We start from the raw sequence: 10,087 nt of genomic DNA on the forward strand, positions 1-10,087 counted from the left end.
TCTATTTGGACATCTGTCGAAGACTAAATAACACCTCAGTTAAACACATGTTGTATTTACGAAATTCCCATTTGGCCATTAGACCAAGTCACCAAAATATCTTAATGATGCAATTGCTCCTTGCTCTTCTAGAAAAAAGACACTTGCCTTTATATTAAAGCTCTCTATTTATACTTTTATACAAAATTACATTTGAGGGAAAAAGAAAATTCCCTTTGGAATTCACATGACCCCCTTTGGGTCTTAAAAAAAGACTTCCTAGGGTTGATGCTCTTGTATCACTTAGTTTTTCGATGCCTTCATGTAAAACATTGTATTTCCTTATATATGTTCATCACATTTCTTGTAATGACGATGTCACCTAAGTCACCTCATCGCACTAGGGCTTCTACGAGTGCACCTTGGTGCATGGATGAGATGAGGGCATTCCTTAGTTCCTGAGGGCCTAACATCCTCTTGGAACCTGAGCTTTTGTCCTCCTCGACAACCATGGAGCTGCCAAATGACACTTGCTCGTGTAAGATTTCATCTCCTTCTCCCATCTCAACAAGGACCCTTGTGTTTCCTATCCATTATCTTACGGATCATTCTCCCATTTGACGAGGTATTATATCTTCCTATTGTTGCAAACGCCTGAGTTTCAATAGCTTGTGATCTCCTCAAGCTCTAACTTTGTTTGATAAACAATCAATGTGGGATAATGTGGCGGTTCTTCTCTACTTAGATAATTTGTATGCACTCTACCCTTATTCCACTAATTGATATGGAATATTGAGTGATATGCTCTGAAATGAAAATATAGATCTAGATAATAAGATAAATCTCATCAAAGAAAGTTTAATACAAAGGACATTGTGGTAATTTGAAAAAGGCTCCTCCTTCTTCTCCACCTCCTTAAAGTCCTCATTGTACTCATTCTCCTCCTCCATCTCCTCATGGCAAAGTTGCTTCAAAGAATTCATTTTCAAATTTGGACATCAAATTCAACTTGCCAATCTAAGATGGCGAAAAAAATGTTGAAAAACTTGACAATTGGATTTGATAAATGGAAGTATCATTTACCATGTGTAGAAAATCATTGAATATGAGGTAAAAAATCAATTAGCCTCTCTTCAATTGGAAGGTATTGAGCTAATATTGTGGGAAAATAAACTTCGAGAAGTTAAAGTTATTTCCTCGTGGTTTAACTTTACTTCGGCCTTGAGAAAGAAATTGTATCCTTTGGCACATAACCAAAATGAAATTATAGAATGGTAAACTCTTTAGAAGCATAAAGGCCAGTTTGTCCAAAAAGTTATTGAGGATTTTAGGAAAAAGGTCTTGGATTTAAACATTCCACTAAATACATAAGAAACTCTCCTTAAATACATTGGTAGTTTCCATTGTTATATCCACAATACCATTTCCTTATTAAAACCATCTAACCTAGATGAGGTATGTGGTAAATGACCTACACCAAAGCAGGTAAATAGGGTGCTGGAGTCTTTGTGGAAGCCATTTAATGGAATGAAGAAAAAGGCCAAGAAAGGGAGAATCCAAAGAGAAAAACTTTTGTGAAGAATGGTGATGAAAAAATTTATGTTCCCATTGCAAAAGAGAGGGGCATGATCATGATCTTTCTTTGCAGTTACATCCATAGGTCAGAATGAAGTGGTTCCTAGACAAGAAGGGTAATAAGAAGGTGGCAATTTTTTTTAGCATGATCTAGGATTAGAATCCATCCATGAGAGACAAATGATGGTGATGGGGTTGAAAGGTATATCTTCTTCACATGTTTATTCTATTTTTTCTATTTTGCCTTCTATTTCTACAGGAAAGAGAAATGAACTTTTCCATACAAGGGTGATAACCAAACATACAAAAGTTGATACCTTGTTTGACATTGGTTCTCAACCCAATCTAATATCTGAGGCAATTGTAAAGAAGCTAAAATTGGAAACAACACATCCAAAACCTTATCCTCTTAGATGGGTATGTAAGAATGTTAGGTTGTAAGTAATTGAAAAATGTAAACCTAGGTTTGTTATCACATCTAAAATTGTGGATGAAGTTGAACTACATGTGTTTCCATTGGTTATTTGTGGAATCATGCTTCAGATTCCATACTCGTTGGATAAGAAAGTGATCTTATTCAGGAAGGAAAAAAGGGTATCTCCTTTTCAAGGACGGAATTGCGTGCATCATCCCAGCTCATCACGTGAAATATGACCTACAATTAATAACCATAGGGCAATTTATTGTGACGATTCAAGTGCATAGAGTAGGGTGGATAGATATTGCACTAGTGGGGAGGCAATCCCTACACCTGGTGTTTAAGTAAAAACATTTTGGAGGTCCAAAAGCCTCCTAGTGGGGAGAAATGATCTGGGAGGATCTAAAAAAGCCTCACAATTCAAAGTGATCAAAACCTGTTGGAAGTAGCTCCATGTTGAAGAGCTTGATGAGACGATTCTAAAACAACTTGAACAAGTGAAAACATAATTCATATGTGAAGGTTATCGCATTTTGAAGTTTATTCGGAACATGCAAAACTGCTAGTAGAGGTGCCACATAGCAGTCCTACAAATGAACATGTGGTAGTATGGAGTTAATATGGCATTCATATAAAGTTGACATGGTAGGATTATTAGAGAACAGGTGGTATGATGTGGTGTTGACATGGTCAACATGTGGCTAAGCCTAAGAATGACACGTGACACAACTGGTAACTAATGTGGAAGGCACAAGTGGCAACCTAGTTGGAAAATGATGTGGTAATGCTAACATTGTAGATATATTGTGGTGTCGACATGTAGTCGAATGAGAAAGTAAATGTGGCACACAAGTGGTGATCACGTGGACGACTCATATATCACCGCGTTGCAACCTCTGGTTGACCAAAGAAAGTCCCAAGTCTAGTTACGTCAAGTGTAGACCAACGAATCAAACCCCAGTCTTGGCGGAGGTTGGAAAACAACTTGGGTGTTAGGTCACGGGGTTGGTTGTAATGATGGAATGATAAAATATTATTTGAATCGTTGGTTGTTTTTATTGGCCCAAAAGTGGAGTCAACGGGGGTTGAACCCTACAGCTTACACCAACGTAAACAAGAAATGCCACCAAGGTAAAAATTGTTACAATGATTGTATAAAAATGACTGGTCTTAGGGCCTCTCAAAACCGATGCCAACAAACGAATGTTGACAGGACACCATGTCAAATTTTATATGGACTATGACATTATATGGCCAATAACCACAATATATGTTTTTGATAAAGAGAACGATAAGATTATTTTATTGTTATTGTAAAGTCTATTCACGGGAAGGCACATGATGACAACCACGGGGGGGTTTGACCTTAGGTTGTTCGTCACAAATGTTTTATATATTAAAATGTTTACCACCATGCCACAATAGTCCAATTTGAATATTTGAGAGAGCTGATAGCTTTTGAGCCCATTTTTATGACTTTATAACTTTGTAAAACTAGAGGACTTTGAGCTCAAATTTTGTAGCAACCAAAGAGGAATTTTGGTGGTATTTGATATCACTTCCTGGTAGTGGAGGAGTTAATTTTTGTTGTAGGTTTTGAAGGCTTAATTCATTTTTTTGGGTGCAATTTTGTAGATAGGTTGTTTTTGAACCTCATTTTTGGCAACAAAAAAAATGTATAGTGGTTTACAAACACCACTACCTGAGCAACAATGTTGTAGGTTCCTTGTAGCAGATTGAAAACTAAGTGATGTAACAAAGCATGTTAATGTTTAACATGTGAATAATAAAAGAGGCCACGCCCTTGGAGGTAGGACCCAGAGATGTAGTCCACACTAGACAAACTTTGTTAACAATTGGATGTCGTTCTTATTTTCTTCTCTTCTTAATCTTCTATATTTCTTTAATTGCAATTTCTTTAATATCCTTCAAGCTTGATTTGAGTTTGTTTTTAATTTAAAATTAATCATTCACACTTGAACATTTTTACAAACTAGGTCACTTTTAAAATCTAAATTATACATAGACATAAAATTTAACAAATTATCTATAAAAATCACAAAAGGTTAATCTTCTAACACTTTGATATCCACGATAACGATGACCTTATTTAACTTTTTTATCGGACCTCTTTCACCATATATAAAAGCAATTTGTCTAAAATTGAAGAAAATATATCAAGTTATATTTTTTCATTCAATATCTTTAATAACAACATAATAAGTAAACATATATTTATATAACACTTATATTTCAAAATCTTTAAACCTACATCTATAAACATACTTCAGCACTCCAACACATTAAAGTATGTTTCCGCTTAACCATCTCAGATATATACAAAAATCCTATAACGATAAATGCACCATCACATAAATAAGTGGAAAAAGTAAAATGACCTCAACATAAGAATATGTGTATACTACAAATTACAAAACGTTAAAAACCATTAGATTATAAATTATATAAATAAGTGGAAGAAGTAAAATGACCTTAACATAAGAATACGTGTATACTACAAATTACAAAACGTTAAAAACGATTAGGTTATAAATTATATAAAGAATTGGGAGAAGTAAAATTACCTTAACATAAGAATACGTGTATACTACAAATTACAAAACGTTAAAAACGATTAGCTTATAAATTATATAAATAAGTGGAGGAAGTAAAATTACCTTAACATAAGAATACGTGTATGCTACAAATTACAAAACATTAAAAACGATCAGCTTATAAATTATAATACTGGCTTCTATTAACACTAAGGCTCTGAGTATAAGCGCTTTAGAACATTCATTTATTATTATTCCAGGTATAAATTTTCATAATATTCATTTGAATAAATGCCTTTCACACTTTATATACTTGCAGGTTTTCAGGTTATTAACCCCTAACAGGTTTTCGTTTAACTTCAACTTTATATAATTGCAGGTGTTACGGTTATTAACCCCTCAGAGGTTTTCGTTTAACTTCATAAAAGATTTACAGCAACTCAAAGGAACGTTAAAGTCCCATATAATTTGCCACAAATCGATAAACAACCAATTAAGAAAATACAATAAAGCGGTCGTATATCGATTTATATTAAACGAAAAAACCAACTATAACAACGTGACGACCCTAACTAATGATATTTAAACCATCCGAATCATATAAATATTTCAGAGTTTAGAGGTATCTAATAGCGCAAGAGGCATGACAAGAGTTGTCTATTCAATATATCTATACATCTGAGCTAGTAGAGCCCGACCCAAATCTCGTGCACATAAGTACTCTCCATATAATTCTATACTGTATAGACGTTACGCCTCTGTCGCCAATTACAATACGGTAAACAAGACGAAAGGATTTAACATGAAAGGATTTCTACAGATTATAAATTAAAAATATTGCATGCGACATGAACGTTACAGAATGCGCGAGTGTTTGGTATGTGGAAGTAGAGGAGCCAAGAGAACTTACGCCAATTAGTGGTGTTTGGGAGGACGCAACGCGTAGCTGCCACCACAGCGACCATAAGGGAGTGAAGATTTGTGGAGATGGTGAGAGCGTGAGAGATGGGTAGGCCTTGCATCATGAATGGGCTTGTTGGTGTGGTGGTTGAATGGAGTAGGTACCTGCATCTTTTGAGGTCTGGGAATTTTGGTATTGAGAGGAGAAGATGTTCCGTGCTCATCAATAGAAGTGGGAGGTGACTGATGTTTGTTTGGAGTGGCCTTTGGGTTCTGATCATGAGGAGTAGAGGGCGAAATCATGTGGACATGGGGATTTAGTGGTACAACTCGGGGTTGAGGTCTAATGTGATAATGGGGTTTCCCTGGAGGAGAAGGTTGGGGTTTGGAAACCAGTGGTGGAGGGTGGGGAAATGTAGGTGGCTTCATGTGATCTTGGGGACATTTATGAACAGGGAAAGTAGAATGGTTCTCTCGTGGCTGTGGGGTACCGAGGGTTAACGCCTCGGCAAAGGCTTATCATTGTGATGGAAAGGCGGCCTAGCAGACGCAGAATGTGGCCCGGAGTAGACATATGAGCGAATTATAAATAAAAAAATGAGGAACACGAAAGGAGGACGATGGTGAAGAGTCCCTGTCATCTCAACGAAATCTAATTGATATGCAAGAGATTTGAATGGAAAGGAATGGCATTGGAAGGGAGAGTTAAGTTGAGGGTTTACATAGAGGGCACAAGCGACCATGAGAGTAGGGAGGCGGTGTAGATGATGAGATGATGATGATCGTTTGAAAATATAATCCATGGGTCCGGGGATCATGTATCATGTGGGCCGTCAGTCTAAAGAAAGGAACGTTGTAGGCGCTCGTTTTTCAGGTTCCTGTTCACAACAGAAGGGATTACTTTGAGTAATTGATGACATATTCTATTTATTAACCGTACTTGGTGCCAGGTGGTGGGGACATTCTGCTTCTCCTTTCCTCACTTTACCATAACTTTTACGGCGACCGACCAGAAGTTTGTCGATAAAATATTTGGATTCTTTAATGCACAAGTCAAACAGAAGTGGGGACGGTTTGTTATGTCGATATTTTTTGGATTTTTTAATGCACAAGTCAAACAGAAGTGGGGACGGTGTGTTAGGTCGATCTTATTTCGCAAAAGTTATGTTGATGACCACGCGGAAAAAATGGATTTGATTTCAAGAACAAGTGACGACCAAAATCTACTTAAAGTTCTTTCATGCAATGTTGCTTACATGGCGTTATCAGGCTTGTTCATGTTTGTCCCTCGGAAACTGTTATAGTCCCACACACATAATCCTACAAAGAAAACCAAACTTACTTGCCACAAACAAAATCCATGTAACGTTGGCATCTAATTCTAATCATTATAGATAGACTCAATTATTCGTTTAAATGAATTGGGATTTTTAATAGGGGTCATAATTTAGTTACATGAAAAAAATTATCTATATAATTGTCATTTTTTATATTTATAACTAGAGGAATTGATAATCAGGTTGAGTTTTATATCACCTAATCAGGTTGAGTTTTTATTTAGGTGATATAGTGTAGATTTTAGTCATTATTATTATAATTTCTAGATGTAATCTAGAGGATCTGAACCTTAACTTAAATCTTATACTTTATATAAAACTTCGTAATATAACTATCTTGAATTGAACTTCTCTTAAAAAAAAATTAAATAATTATCAACATTGATTTTAACAATGAAATAAACATTAATTTTAGATTAATAAGGAATAAGAGATATTTGTTGATTTGTATTTATCTTTAAGATATTATTGTATTATTTTAGGTACTAGACACTAGTAAGAGCTTTTTATTTATAAAATAAGGAAAATTTGAAATCGTTTAACTATTTTATATATATAATCTATTTTCTTGGGATTGAAAACTATGATTTTAAAAGAGGAAACGTATGTTTCTGCTTAGACATCAAAAGTATATACATTAATCCTTTGAAAATATATGCACCATCCACCATCACCGAAATAAGAGGAAGAAGAAAATTGACAATAGCACTAGAATACGCGTGGACCACAAATTACAAAACGTTTAAAAGAACAACTCAAATTATATGTATTGTATTAACGCTAACGCTCTCAGTATAAACTCTTTTGCTTATTCATTTATTATTATTCCAGGTATAAAATCATAAAAATAATTTTATATTAATGCCCTTCACACTTTATAAACTTGCGTGTCTTAATGTTATTAGTATAAACCCTCACAGGTTTTATTGATACTAATTTAATCGGTCACGCTTCACACAATAAAAGATATACATCAACTGAAAGTCACATCAAACTACTACATAATTTACCACAAATCGATGAACAAGACCAATTAAGAAGCCAATTTATATAAAACTAAAAACCGAACGATAACAACGGAGTAACCATTACTTATGCTATTTAAACTATTCAAATTATACAAATATTTATCATAGTTTTCTAAAACAGATCTTGCACTGTGATCTGATCTTAGCATAGAGCAAGAGGGATCACAAGATCAGTCTATGCAATATATCTATCTGTCTTAGCTAGTAGTTTCCGAGCCGCCTCTCCTGCACATGCGTACTCTCCATATTATTCTCTATAATATAAACGTTGCGTCTCTGCCACCAGCCTACAATACAATGAGCAAAATGACATGATTTAACTTAAAGGATTTCCACTGAATTATAAATTCAAATATTGTTACCTGAATATTGCATACGACATGAATCTTACTGCATGCAAGAGAGAGACATAAGTGTTTGGTATGTAAAAGTAGAGGAGCCAAGAGAACTTACGCTAATTAGTGGTGTTTGGGAGGAGGCACAGCAAAGCTGCCACCGTGGCGATCATGAGGGAGTGGAGATTTGTGGACATTGGGAGCGTGCGACGGATGGACAGGCCTTGCATCATGAATAGGCTTGTTCGTGTGGTGGTTGAACGGAGTAGGTATCTGCATCTTGTGATGCCTGGGAATTTTGGGATTGAGAGGAGAAGGTGGTTTGTGCTCATCCATAGGAGTGGGAGGTGGCTGATGTTTGTTTGGAGTGGGCTTTGGGTTCTGATCATGAGGAGCAGACGGTGGCATCACGTGGACATGGCCATTTAGTGGTACAATTCGGGGTGGAGGTCTAATGGGATAATGGGGTTTCCCTGGAGGAGAAGGGTGGGGTTTGGAAATCAGTGGCGGAGGGTAGGGAAAATCGATAGGGTGTGGAGGAAAGGTAGGTGGTTTCATGTGATCTTGGGGAGGTTTTTGAACAGGGAAAGGAGAATGATTCGCGTGTGGCTGTGGGGGTACAGAGGGATCAGGCCTTGGCAAAGGCTTGTCATTGGGCTGCAAAGGTGGCCTGGCAGATGGAGAATGTGGATCAGAGTAGGCATATGAGCAAATTATAGAGAAAACGATGAGGAGCAGGAAAGGAGGACGATGGTGAAGAGTTCCTGCCATCTCAACGAAATCCAATGGAAATGCAAGCGATTTGAATGGAGAGGAATGGTATGCGAAGGGAGAGAGGAGTTTAGGGATTATATAGACCAGACAACCGCCTATTAGGGTAAGGAGGTGGTGGAGATGATGAAACGATTATGGTTGTTTGAAAATATATCCAGTGGTCCGGTAATCATGTATGATGTGGGCCATCAGTGTCTAGAAAGGAACACCTTCAGTGTAGCTTCTGCAACACATTGTAGGCGCCAGTGTTTTCTGGTTTGTGTTCACAACTGAAGGGATTAGTTTGATACTTTTTATTTCGCATAGATGATTATATGTAAACTTTATATTGATCAAATTTCTGCAGGTTCGAGGATGAACCGATTGCGTTTATAATTTATCCCGATTGTCCATGATGCGCAATTCATGATGAGCGTTTTCTCTTTATTAACTATATTTTATGCTGGGGATCCTTCCCTCACGATACGTCAGGGAGCGAAGGATAACGCGGAAGGAAGGAGCATACTTTTCCTCGACAGTGCGGTATACAGGTCAGCCTTTACTGCGGCCGACGTTTGTCGACAAAATATTTGCGCTTTTTCAATGCGTAAGTCAAAAGAGAAGTGGACACGATGTGTTATGCTGAATAAAGGACTATTACAAAATTTATGAGCGCGCCGAAAAATGGATTCGATAAGGACCTATAACAAAACGCATTTTCTTTCCGTTATTCTATCCTATCAAGTAGACTTTTCAAGAACCAAAGTCTAATGAAAACTTCTTTCATGGACTTTTGCTCTTTTTGAAGAAAGCGTTTACATGGTGTTATCAAGCTTATTTATATTTGCTGCTTGTTGCAGCGAGTTCTCATACAAAAGATAAATCTAGAGCTCTTAAAATACAAAAAACTTGCTTGAAGTTGTAAAGATCCAACATGGAGAGTTGCAAGTAGCATAACTCTAGTTTGTATTTCAATTACAGGAATGAAGTCGAGTTAGATGAGAAATCCAAAACAAAGAGTCCCGATTAGTCCTTAATATTTTGAGTTTTAGGAATAAAAATCTTTAAAATGAGAAGTTTTAACAAGTTTAGAATTAAAAAAATATATATAAATTAAATAACATCTTTTAATTTCTCGTCTTAATCTAACCTCCCTCCTTACGCTATATATAAGTTAGTTAATTGTTGTATGTGGTTGTCCTTTTTG

At 36.3% G+C, this 10,087-nt stretch overlaps 1 protein-coding gene across 2 annotated transcripts; it reads right to left on the bottom strand.

Annotated features, from left to right (window-relative positions):
• Positions 1-7,784: 7,784 nt before the first annotated feature.
• Positions 7,785-8,965, bottom strand: LOC149156076 (uncharacterized). Of its 2 annotated transcripts, none has more exons than XR_016263155.1 (2): positions 8,155-8,965; positions 7,785-8,017 (listed from the first exon to the last, which is right to left on the bottom strand). XR_016263155.1 is itself a non-coding variant. In XM_089441578.1 (2 exons), the coding sequence occupies exon 1, from the start codon at positions 8,896-8,898 to the stop codon at positions 8,251-8,253; it is 648 nt and encodes a 215-aa protein (XP_089297704.1). In that variant the 5' UTR covers positions 8,899-8,965; the 3' UTR covers positions 7,785-8,079; positions 8,246-8,250. The 2 variants fall into 2 exon arrangements, 1 of the variants encoding a protein (XP_089297704.1); XM_089441578.1 differs by having other exon boundaries at positions 7,785-8,079; positions 8,246-8,965.
• Positions 8,966-10,087: the final 1,122 nt, after the last annotated feature.

Source organism: Pinus tabuliformis, chromosome 9, assembly GCF_031772625.1.
Source record: "Pinus tabuliformis cultivar Carrire ecotype Pingquan chromosome 9, CPIR1, whole genome shotgun sequence".
Classification (NCBI taxonomy): domain Eukaryota; kingdom Viridiplantae; phylum Streptophyta; class Pinopsida; order Pinales; family Pinaceae; genus Pinus; species Pinus tabuliformis.